The following is an 11,826-nucleotide window of genomic DNA, read 5'->3' on the forward strand; positions in this document are numbered from 1 at the left end:
GAAAGAGAATCTAGAGTCCGGGTTGACAGGTGGTCTTCAGGACAACATGTGGGTAGTCTTGGGACTCTTGGCCCACTCGGCGGTAACTGAAAAATCCCAGCTTGTGGCGCCGGGCGGGACGCGCACCCGGGTCCTCCTAGACGCCGCGCCCACATGTAGTCAGGCAGGGACCGTCCACCCATCAATCTATCTCTACATAATTACATAAGTATATCTATCTATTTCTGCAGTTTGCCGTTGAGTGTGCCTTTATCACATTACCCTACAGTCACCATGCTCACCCGTCAGACAGCGATTATTTTCCTCATCCTCGTGGCCGTCATCGCCATCTACAGTGTCTCCAGGTGCGTGCTGCCAAGGCTTCTGTGGTCTTTCACCCCTTCAGTACGGTGGCGCCCTTGTCGGCGTCACGAAGCCTACTAGCCTTTTGATATACCATATAAGCAACAGCCTTTCGAAAATTCATATGATTTTGCTTTATAAAGTAAAATATCATGGAAAATTGTTATTACTATTATTACTCCTGCTATTACTATTATCTATACGAATAATTAAAGTAATTTCACAGGAAAAACAAATTTTCGTCCATGGCTCAGGAAATATCTTAGATTTAGCGTTACGTTCTAAATTATGTGACAACAATATGAATAACCTCGACGCGCAGTAATGACGATAACGGTGCATAACGTTGTTGCCCTACACAGAGACGGTTTTCAGTCTCCCTTTGGAAGGGTGCGTAGACAATATACCTAAATATACGCTCTTTTTATCGCCTGACAGGTATTCACTTGATGAGAAGTTTGCTTCCGTGCTTGTGGCGAGATGCATCGACACCAGCAGCAGCAGGAGCGCCTCGCCCCCGGCCCCAGGAGCATCAAGGGACGGGGCCTTCTACCGGGAGGCAGACATCGCCACGTGGGACGAGGACTGGGGTAAGGCCGCTCCTAGTTTTCTCCGCCCTTCCTTTCCTCCCTCTTTCCTCCTCTTCATTAGTTGCCATTATAAGTTACGGGACTTACGGCAAATACGATCACGGTATGGAGAATGTGTGAGGACCCGTATCTACCTCGTGAACGCCGGATGTCCAGTCCCGAAGGCAATGAGAGGTTTCGTCTCCTGAATATTTCGCTCAAGGCTGTTTTGCTTTCTAGCATCTACAGCCTAATTTGATGTTAGGTGGGTATTGTTTTTGAAGGTGTGGTTAGTTCGACTTCTAGTCTTAAAATATAAGTGCTTTACACAAGCGGTAGACACACCGAAACTGTTATAAATAGTATTAAACAAAGGGTAAACCGTCATCGTTGCCACGGAGACACATGCGAGGGGCCTCAAGCAGCGAAGAGACGAACTGAGAGCAAAGCCAGTCTGCGGGTCATGTGACGTCTTACGATAAGCACACTGATGAGAAGTGTTGAGGCTTAAGGGTGCCGCACGCCCTTGGCCTCCATAATGGCCCAGGTCTGTTTAAGCACTAATATCTCTTTACCATCGTTTTACCCGTGACATTTTACATAGTTTGACCAAGTTTCAAGTTTATTGGACAATAAATAGTATTTTTCCCGATTTTTTCACCGACTTTCTTCCCCGAGTCAAACAAAATCATCAGAAATTATGATATCGCAAAATGCTTCCGTATGTGCCTTTCTACACTATTTTTCAATAAAAATAAAGAATATAATCCCTTTATGAATGCTGAAAAAAATGTTTCACAAGCGACATATACCATCATATCTCTTTTTCCTTCTGTATAAAGGTGACTATGTAATCAATTTGCAAGTGTGGCAAGTTTGAAAGGAATCATGCAGAAAATGTATGTGTAGTTTGCCAAGACAGGAGAAAAAGCATGTTTTCAGATATTAGATATCAAAAGTTATAACATCAAAAACCATAAGGTACTCTCTTTATTTTCGTCCCCCCTCAAGTTTGGACGTTCATAAGAAGAAATGGGAAACAAATAAACATCAGATAGGCGTTCAGTAGGAGTAGAGAGTCTGCATTGAAGATGTCTACATCCCTTGGGACCCACGCACGCACGCACGCACACACATTGATAAGACACTTGATCCACTATTTTTGTACCAAGCTCCACGCTGTGGGTTTCCCAGTGGATGAATACAATATATATTTGGGATGTATTTAAGTATTTGTATATTACAATAAAGCAAATATGCAAAATTTTGATATGGGGGAGGGGGGTGGGTGGAGGGGCGTGGAATGGGTATGGGGACCAATAAATGGATTTTCCTGTTACTACATAACTCTCTTACCCTAAGGGAACACATTAAGCATAAAAGTGAAAATGGTCAAAATTGAGTGAAATTTGGACTCTAGAGGTGTGCGAGACCCTTAAGCACATTTGGGTGGAGGGTGGCGTGCAGCGGCTTGACTAGTCGGTCCATATTCCATTTAAATACAGCGAACTAGTTAAACAAACCTAGAATTTGTACGCTTGTTAACATGACTAATACAGAATAACTTCTACAACACAAATGTTCATCACACAGGCTATAGTTCGGCCTCTAATAGTAAAAAGAACAAAGTGTAATTCCGCCTCCTACGCGAGGTCTTGCAAGTAATTTGCTCAGATAAGTAATCGCATGAGGCGACCCCCTGCGAGTACCCTTACTAGTCTTTATTAATACAATAATCCGACCCCAGGACAGCACCGGCCCTGACAGCCGTGTGTGTGTGTGTGTGTGTGTGTGTGTGTGTGTGTGTGTGTGTGTGTGTGTGTGTGTGTGTGTGTGTGTGTGTGTGTGTGTGTGTGTGTGTGTGTGTGTGTGTGTGTGTGTGTATATGTGTGTGTGTGTGTGTGTGTGTGTGTGTGTGTGTGTGTGTGTGTGTGTGTGTGTGTGTGTGTGTGTGTGTGTGTGTGTGTGTGTGTGTGTGTTTGTGTGTGTGTGTGTGTGTGTGTGTGTGTGTGTGTGTGCATATGCTGGCCCCAGGGGGCTGAGAGTATGTTTTGGCCCCCCCAAAGAAATTCGTTACAGATACTGTCAGCCTCCCTCAATCATATACATATCATGTAGAACTCGATAGTCGATACTGCATCGCTCTACTACATAAAACAAAATCCAATTCTATGGCCTTATATATTAATATATGCTTAATAAAGACCAAAAGTATTCTGGATCTAATTCTTGAGTTATGCCCCTGAAAAGCACAATGCAATCCGATGTGACTTAATTCCATGTGTACAGTCCGTCGTCGATGAACAGTTGGCCCCCCCCAAAACTCAAGGCTGGATCCGCCCTTGTGTGTGTGTATATATGTGTGTGTGTGTGTGTGTGTGTGTGTGTGTGTGTGTGTGTGTGTGTGTGTGTGTGTGTGTGTGTGTGTGTGTGTGTGTGTGTGTGTGTGTGTGTGTGTGTGTGTGTGTGTGTGTGTGTGTGTGTGTGTGTGTGTGTGTGTTTATGTGTGTGTGTGTGTGTGTATATGTGTGTGTGTGTGTGTGTGTGTGTGTGTGTGTGTGTGTGTGTGTTGAAGAATGACACATATATTTGGACATGTTTTAAACTGGGTAAAAGCAATTAGCGATGGATATACCGATTAACTACTGAACATAGTAAAGATGGGACTCGCAGAAATGGGTTAAGTTAGATGAATTCGGCTTCCAAAGTGGACTAGTGATTCATAAAAGACTACCAATGCAACTCTCGAACATGACTGTGACTCCCCTTTCCTTCAAGGGGAGAAGAAGTGTGCGCTGCGGGAGATGACCAACCTCAGCCAGCTTTTCGACTACATCCAAACGCCGCTGGTCCGCTGCGACACACAGGTGAGTCTGCGGACGCGTGGCCTTGACAATGAGGCAACTGCACCGACACGAGCAACGAGGACGGCGGAACAACACGAGCAATACAGAACGACAATAACAGCAGCAGACGCTGCATGGCTGCATTTTGACAACTATTTAACGTGATAGCAGGTTACCCTACTTGACGAAGGTAGGTCAGTTTATTGGCAGAGTCGGGGTAGTTTACTTGGTGGGTTTAAGGTTTCTTTACTTGGAGCTCTGAGGTTACTGTGCTTGGTAAACTTGGTTATGCAACATGATGGAGTTAGGTTACTTTACTTGGGGGTTACATTACTCTTACTTGGGGGAGTTTGGTTACTGTATCTGGGTGAGATTCAGTTCCTTCACTTGGCGGGGTTTGGTTACATTATGTAGTGAGCTTATGTTACTTAGTGAGGGTGGGTTACTTTTCTTGGAGGGGTTTGGTCACGTTGTTTAGTGAGGTTAGGACTTCACACGGTGGGGTTAGGTTGTACGAAGTTGCTCTGGAAAATAGAGGAAGGAGTTAATAGCAAAAGATCCCAATGTAGTCCCGAGTCATGCCATACTTCTGTCTTCAACAGCTGATGCTGGGAGGCCGTTTGCTAGGCAAGAGTCGCTACACCGACGGCGAGAAATGGGTTTGTGTGGACAAGAAATTCAAAGTGATTCCCTTGAAATGTCTGGTCTTTTCCTTCGGCATTGGGGGAGACTGGTCATTCGAGGACGAAGTCGATAGGAAGCTGGGCTGCACGGTAAGTTTTTTGATTGATTATTTCTGATAAAAAAAAAATAGAAAAGGAAGGTGGTCGCCATCCCAATCCCCAGGGAATAAAAACTGGTACTGGGATTTTTGGACGGTAGACAACTCCAAACTGATATTAAAAAAAGGAGGAAAAGCGCCTTCAATAATATCTTCTTATAAAAAGACAAAAAGATGAAAAAATAAATTCAGTTCCAGAAAGGTCCAGTTGCTCCCCTCCTAGGCAGCCACAGTTGCAGGAAGAGTACACCAGACGGAAGGCACCTTAATGCCACATGCCATCTGAGATTCACGCCCGAGATTCATTTTCTGTAATTTTGCAGTAATTTGCTACGAGCGGTGATATTCCCGAGTGTGAGACGACTTAACGCTGATGCGAGTAGAACATACGCCGGTCACCCGTAGCTGCCAATCACTCTACAGAAGTTTGCCAAGAGTGCCATTATATTCCGAGAGTGCGATAGTCAAAACAAACAAACGTATACAAACAGCACATACGCCGTTCACCCGTAGCTGCCAATCACTCTACAGAAGTTTGCCAAGAGTGCCATTACATTCCGAGAGTGCGATAGTTAAAGCAACAGACTGATACAGATAGTAGGTACGCCGGTCACTACTCAGGAAGGACAAGTGTTAACTCCAAACATTTCATGAAAGAGTCCATTAAGAAATTTCAGAGCAGATGATGAGAATTTGCTCTTGTTTTGGAATTATGAAGCGTTAAAAGATTGAAACGGGTCTGTAGATAGAAAGGTGGCGTTGATGGGTCCTCACACGGAGAAGTTGGGACCCGCAGCGGTGGGTACAAACTGGAAAAATAAGCTTCAGGAAGGAGGGGGCCAATTACAGTACTGGGGTGTGAATAAATGGAACATATTAACTAACGAAACGCGATGAAAATGTTCAATTTAAGACTTGAGATATTTATAGACAAGAAAGTGACTGCAAATCACGTGTTCGGGAGCTACCATGTGTAGGCCGCCTGGCCCCATGTGTTAATTCTCTTGTGCCTTGTGTCTGCTGTGTAGCCCCGACTTGTCCATAATCGCATAATCATACGGCCGACTTCCTGCAGGTGTTTGCCTTCGACCCAACCATCAAAAAGGAGAATCACAACCGCACCGCCAGAATCAGCTTCTTCAACCTGGGCATCGGCGCCCTCACCAACACTGACCCGCAGGCCAAGAAGAAGGTAAGGCTGTTAAACCGGGGCCCAACGCCGTAGCCTACTCCGCGTCTCCGCCGCCAGTAATTTTTAACACCGTAATTGACTTCCCCATCTCCTGTTCTCAATGTTCCTCCTCCCATCAGCCCAGCAGCCAATCACGCACGACCTGATGCATTTTACTGTATTACGGCTACATTTAATATACATACATACATACCTACAGGAGAGAGAGATATTGCCAGGCCCGTGACAACCATCGCTGCACCCGCAGGTGGACCGCTACGCCAACATCCTCGCGGGGCTCGGCCACCTCAACAGCATCATTGACATCCTCAAGATTGATGTGGAGGGATCCGAAGTCGCTTTCTTTGGGGATGTTTTTGGGAAGACTCCCAACCTGCTGAAGAAAGTCAAGATGATAGCGATGGAGATTCACATGGACCCCAATCTTATAGGTAGTGTTTCTGTGTGGGAAGGGCCGCCCTCCTCTGCCAGACGGAGGCTACAGATTGCTGCGTCTTTTACTGGCTGATCTCAAGTTGTTTCTCCTCTTACTCGTCATTTGACTGATAAATTCCTGAAGACAATGCGACGTCTTTTTTTTCTATTATTCAGTTGGACTGACTAGAATGTCAAACTGTAGGCTTAACATTTTTTTTTAACTTGTAATGGATATTCAAGATCATATATATTTTTCAGAGCTTAGACGAAGTTACAAAGTCTTCTGGGAATACTTTCAACTTCTGGACTGTTTCGGCTTCAAGATTTCGCACAGCGCCGTCAATCCATTCTGTGGTCACAAAGTAGTGGACGGGCAGCACCGCTCCAACTGCTACGAGATAGTGTGGGTCCAGGACCGAGAATGGTAAAACCAAAGTCTAATTATAACAAGTCTGGCCACTTCCCGCAAAAATCTCATCGGATTCACGCAATGACGTCACGCTGCCTTCAAAGGCTGGGTCCGTTACCTGGGAGTGGGACCGAGTCAGTCTGCAACGAGACGGTGCCGGGCGCACAACTTTCAATCCCTGGCCTGCATGACAGGTTCCCCTCTGTAAGTGTCAACAACTGTAAACCTGGCTGAATTCTTCAGTATGGGCATCACTCTATAACATTTTGGTGCTAATTTGGTAAAAATGTCAAAGTCTCACTGTTACTCTTATTTAACCTGGCACTCACTTACAAATCGTATTCCATGTTATTAGCCTATCACTCTGTGCATCAACTTCACAAGTTGTGATGTAGACACATAGATGGTAACTATTCCACAAATAACATGTAAACAGGAAAGTCTACAATAAAGATTCTGACATGAAAATAGAAGTTTTTATTCCATTGCTGAATTATTTAATTAATTGCCAAATTGCATTATAATGTGTAGGGAAGAGCCGGTATGATTCGGACACTTTTTAGAAAAATATTTTTAGAAAAAGAAGTTTAAGTAATAGTGTAATTTTGTTGATCTCAAAATGTTCCTCCATCCTTTGGCTCTTTAGGCTGCTAATATGACACTCGTAGCTATTTCCAGTTTTCAGATGTAGGTGGTGAAAGACAAGTTTCTCAATCGTCCGAACCATCCCCACCCGTGGTGATGGTTCGGCCTGGGAGGTGGGATGGTACGGACACTCATGATACTCGTCATAATATTAATATAACTTAAGTTTGATTGGCTAATAAACAAGATTATATCTTCTACAAAACATTTATATAAGGACAAAGTATCCTCTCAATATTTAGGGGGGAAATAAATAAAAGGAAAACTACAAGAAACATCTCAAAATTTTTGGTATTATGGCTTCCTTCTCTTCTCACAAGCATAATATCTGAATATAAATCAACCAAATTAACCTTTATATAACCGTTGCAACACTAATAGCCTTTTCCATTTAGCGTAACCCGTTTCTGGGTCATGATCTGTAGAGTCCCTTGATAGATAGAGTCCCGACAGCCTAAGATTTGGACGCCATTATTGGCCCTGTCTTCGCCGCGAGACCGTGTGCTAGTGTTTGAAAAGCGCGGCGAAAACACAGGGCCAATAATGCGTCCAAATCTTAGGTTGTCGGGACTCTATGAGGGACTCTACAGATCACGACCCAGAAACGGGTTACGCTAAATGGAAGATGCTACTATAATGTTTAAATTCATATAAGTTTTATAAAAATCATGAAAAAATCAACCGTCCGAATCATCACGACTATAAAAAAGCAAATGTGTGGTCACACTCTTTTTCCAGCACGAGAGCTGGGTGATTATGTTATACGGCAATACCTTCGCCGTGCATCGCTGCGTCACCGAAATAATTTACATCTCGCTAATTGGCACGTTTTTGAAGCGAGAGCTTATGATACACCCTGAAAATATTACATACGAGATGCAGAAAAACATAAAATAGGAATTGCATCGAAAATAACAGCTCTGAGGGCGTGGTTGTCCCTTTGTGGGCCAAGGCAACAAAGTTTTGCACATTCACACAAAATCTCGCGGCACTCAGTCCCATACACTTTACAATAAGTGCGATGGCCGGACCATCCCACTGTCCGAATCATACCGGCTCTCCCCTAACATGCTTAGCTCATTTCTCTCACTCCTGACCTCTCCTGAGAGACGGACGTGTCCTCCCCGCTGCGCACCACAGCCTAGCTTACCCGCGCTGCACGCCTTGTCAACCCTGTGTTTTTGTTGTGCTATTTGGGTTTGCGTTAGCTTTCACGTGTGTTTGTGTGTTCTTGCTTGTGGACCTTGTGTGTTGCCTGTGATTTCCCGACACGTGTTTAGTGTGTGTTCGTTTGTGGTTTCTGCGAGTGTCTGCCTGTGGTTGCCACTGTGATTTGTGTTTCCGGTGTTTTTGCGTGTGATTTGGCTGTTTCCGAGTGTTCTACGTGGGTTTCAGTGTTTCAAGTGTGTTGTTGTGTTTCTGGTGTTTTTGCGAGTGATTTGGCTGTTTCAGAGTGTTCTGCGTGGGTTTCAGAGTGTTTCGAGTGTGTTGTGTTTCCGGTGTTTTTGCGTGTGATTTGGCTGTTTCCGAGTGTTCTGCGTGGGTTTCAGAGTGTTTCGAGTGTGTTGTGTTTCCGGTGTTTTTGCGTGTGATTTGGCTGTTTCCGAGTGTTCTACGTGGGTTTCAGAGTGTTTCGAGTGTGCTGTTGTGTTTCCAGTGTTTTTGCGAGTGACTTGAGGGTGTTTAATCGTGCTTGTGCTTGAGTTTCTGAGTGTTTCGTGTGTTTCGAGTGTGTTGCTGTGTTCCCGAGTGTTTTCACGCGTGATTGGGTGTGTCGACACCTCACCCTTGGAATTCCCTGAGGATTCAATCTGCTCCTCCTCACTACACCCTCTTTAAATCCCCTAGAGGATTAACCCTTCCTACCCCCTTTTCCCTCACCTCACCTAAGCCCCCCGACCCTCGCTCACCTCACCTCCCTTCTGCTTCTCCTCACTACAAATCCCCTAGATGATTAGCCCTTCGTACTCCTCCCTCACCTCCACATATTTGTAAGCCCTCCCCCCCCCTCGCTCACCTTACCTCACATCCTATTTACCCACCCCTTCACCCACCTCACCTCACCTCTTTCCTAACCCTCCTTGATCTCACTCACCTCACATCCCTTCCTACTACTCCTCTCTCCCACTTTACCTCCTTTCCTAACCCCCCTCTCACTCACCTCACCACCTTTCCTAATCCCCTTCACTCTGTGTTTTTATCTCTTTCATTTCAGGCAATCATTAATCACTTTCAGCTAAGATGGCGCCTAAGAAGTGCAGTACTTGTAACTGTAGCTTTTCAGCTCACTTTTTTACAGGGCGTTCTGTTGTCTGTCGACTGTGTCTCTCCAGGCAGCATCTCGAGACAAGACTGCAGGAGCAAGAAGAGAAGATGGAAGCAGGTCAGAATAAAATAACAGAGCTTTCTCTCACCAGGCAGCATCTCGAGACAAGACTGCAGGAGCAAGAAGAGAAGATGGAAGCAGGTCAGCATAAAATAACAGAGCTTTCTCTCACCACGCAGCATCTCGAGACAAGACTGCAGGAGCAAGAAGAGAAGATGGAAGCAGGTCAGAATAAAATAATAGAGCTTTCTCGCACTGTTGCCTCCTTGCAGGAATTCATCCAGGCTAACGTTGCTGTGGTGCCAAACCCTTCTCCAACCGCCCCCTTGCCCTCAGCGGTACCGTCGACACCAGCGGACAACACCACGCAGCGGGAGGGTGCTAGTGGCACCGCCCATGATGGCTTCACCGTCGTGAATGGAGGAGCCAAACCAGCCAGACAAGCGATTTATCCTGTCCATTGCTTCAACAGGTTTGCCATTCTCGAGGAGGAGGACGAGCAGGAGAGCACCTTCCTGGTGGGTGACTCCATGATTCGCCAGCAGGTCGTTGAGTTCTGCGGCAGAGTTCTTCGTCGAAGACGGAACTATTGCTATCCTGGTGCTGGGATCGACGATATAACTGCAGCTCTTAAGGACATCTCCCCCCAGGCTACTAATGATTCACTGTTTGTTATTCACACAGGTACGAACGACATCACCACGACCCGGTCTGAGGAACTCCTGGACAAGTACCGTAGGCTCATCCAGCAGTATAAGTCTAAATCCCCTAACATTATGATTTCAGGAGTTCTACCACGGACTTGGGCGGAGAGGGACTTCTTCAGTAAGGCCTTCAGCCTAAACAACCGCTTACAGACTCTTTGTAGGGAGCTTGACGTGGAGTTCTTCAACGCCTGGGACAATTTCTGTGGACAAAGTGAGCTCTTCCACAGGGACGGATTACACCTGTCTCCCATCGGGGCAGCCAGATTCGGAAGGCTCCTCAACGACGCAGTACGTGCCATCCGATCAAAAAACGACCCTCCACCCCGCCCTTGTAAATAGACGCCGTGCATCGCAACAAACCCGTAACCGTGACCCCGCAAGTACCACCACCTCTATTACCAAGCCTCTAGATAACTTAAAAATCCTTAGTTTCAATGCGCGTAGCCTAAGAAACAAATTTGATGAACTGAGATGTCTTGCTCTAACAGAAAATTTTGATATAATTGCTATAACCGAAACATTTATCGACACCACATATATTGATTTAAGTTCCGAATGCAACATAGATGGCTACAGACTCTTCAACAAAGATCGTGTAAACCGTAGAGACGGTGGCGTCGCCCTTTTTGTCAAAAGCTATTTGCAACCCACTGACAAAACACCAAGAAACAGTAACGTTGAACATTGGTGCGTGCGAGTAAACATTGCAAAAGTCAATTTAAATATATCTGTCACCTACAGACCTCCCGAGCAATCACTCGATGACGACCTTGAAATGTACAGCGTCTTAAGGCAGTCACTTAATAGCAACGAGTCACTAATATTAGGAGACTTTAACCTCCCCCATATCGACTGGGCGACACTGTCAGGTACAGAAGGCGAGTCACATAGAATGATCGAGTTTCTAGAAGAAAATTATCTCAGCCAAATGGTTTCTGAACCAACTCGACAAAATAATATACTCGACCTTGTTATAACGACCCAAGATAACCTGGTCAGTAATGTCACGGTAGGAGAACACCTCGGTTCTTGCGATCATAAATTAGTGCGCGTCGACATTAGAGCTCAATCATCAGTGACTGAAAATAAAGTAAAGGTGCCCAATTTCAAAAGAGCTAACTTCGTAGAAATCCGACAAAAACTAACAGAAATACAACTATCAGATGACGGCAACGTAGATGAAGCCTGGCTAAGCTTTAAAAATCACTTACTCACTCAGCAGAACACATTTGTCCCCTTGTGCGAGAAGCGAATTAACACTAATAAAAGCCCACCGTGGTTTAATAGCGAAATTAAACAATCAGTCAATGAGAGAAAATTGTTTTACAGGTTAAAGAAAGAACAAAGCACGCCCGAAAGAAAGTTATCTAGAGACTTGGTAATAAAGGTGGTGGTACTTGCGGGATCACGGTTGCAGGTTTGTTGCGAAGCACGGCGTCTATTTACACGGGCGGGGTGGAGAGACGTGGCTGAGAGTCGTTGCTTCGAATAAATTACATTATTCAAGCACTTGTGCACCTTTATGTATGCAGTGTGTGTGTGTGTGTGTGTGTGTGTGTGAGAGAGAGAGAGAGAGAGAGAGAGAGAGAGAG

General features: G+C 45.2%; 1 protein-coding gene and 1 long non-coding RNA gene across 8 annotated transcripts in view; one reads left to right on the forward strand and one right to left on the reverse strand.

Annotated features, from left to right (window-relative positions):
- LOC127002792 (uncharacterized) overlaps positions 1-11,826 on the reverse strand; it is a 74,525-nt gene that overhangs the window by 16,522 nt on the left and 46,177 nt on the right. For 2 of the 5 annotated variants that reach the window (XR_007756546.1, XR_007756544.1), the window contains exon 2: positions 5,924-6,103. The exons of the other annotated variants lie outside the window; for them this stretch is intronic. This is a non-coding gene — a long non-coding RNA (uncharacterized LOC127002792). The remainder of the gene's footprint in view (positions 1-5,923; positions 6,104-11,826) is intronic. 5 annotated transcript variants of the gene reach the window in all.
- Positions 1-11,826, forward strand: part of LOC127002788 (uncharacterized) — a 101,533-nt gene that overhangs the window by 11,643 nt on the left and 78,064 nt on the right. The window contains exons 2-8 of one of the 3 annotated variants that reach the window (XR_007756541.1): positions 231-344; positions 781-932; positions 3,690-3,778; positions 4,360-4,530; positions 5,614-5,730; positions 5,978-6,161; positions 6,406-6,750. Coding sequence is in view for 2 of the 3 variants with exons in the window: in XM_050868993.1 (XP_050724950.1) it covers positions 231-344; positions 781-932; positions 3,690-3,778; positions 4,360-4,530; positions 5,614-5,730; positions 5,978-6,161; positions 6,406-6,575 (997 nt within the window). In the remaining variant the exon portion in view is untranslated. Of the gene's footprint in view, positions 1-230; positions 345-780; positions 933-3,689; positions 3,779-4,359; positions 4,531-5,613; positions 5,731-5,977; positions 6,162-6,405; positions 7,048-11,826 lie in introns of those variants that run through there. The other 2 variants (XM_050868993.1, XM_050868992.1) reach the window with 2 other exon arrangements.

The sequence above is a fragment of the Eriocheir sinensis genome, chromosome 24, assembly GCF_024679095.1.
Source record: "Eriocheir sinensis breed Jianghai 21 chromosome 24, ASM2467909v1, whole genome shotgun sequence".
Classification (NCBI taxonomy): domain Eukaryota; kingdom Metazoa; phylum Arthropoda; class Malacostraca; order Decapoda; family Varunidae; genus Eriocheir; species Eriocheir sinensis.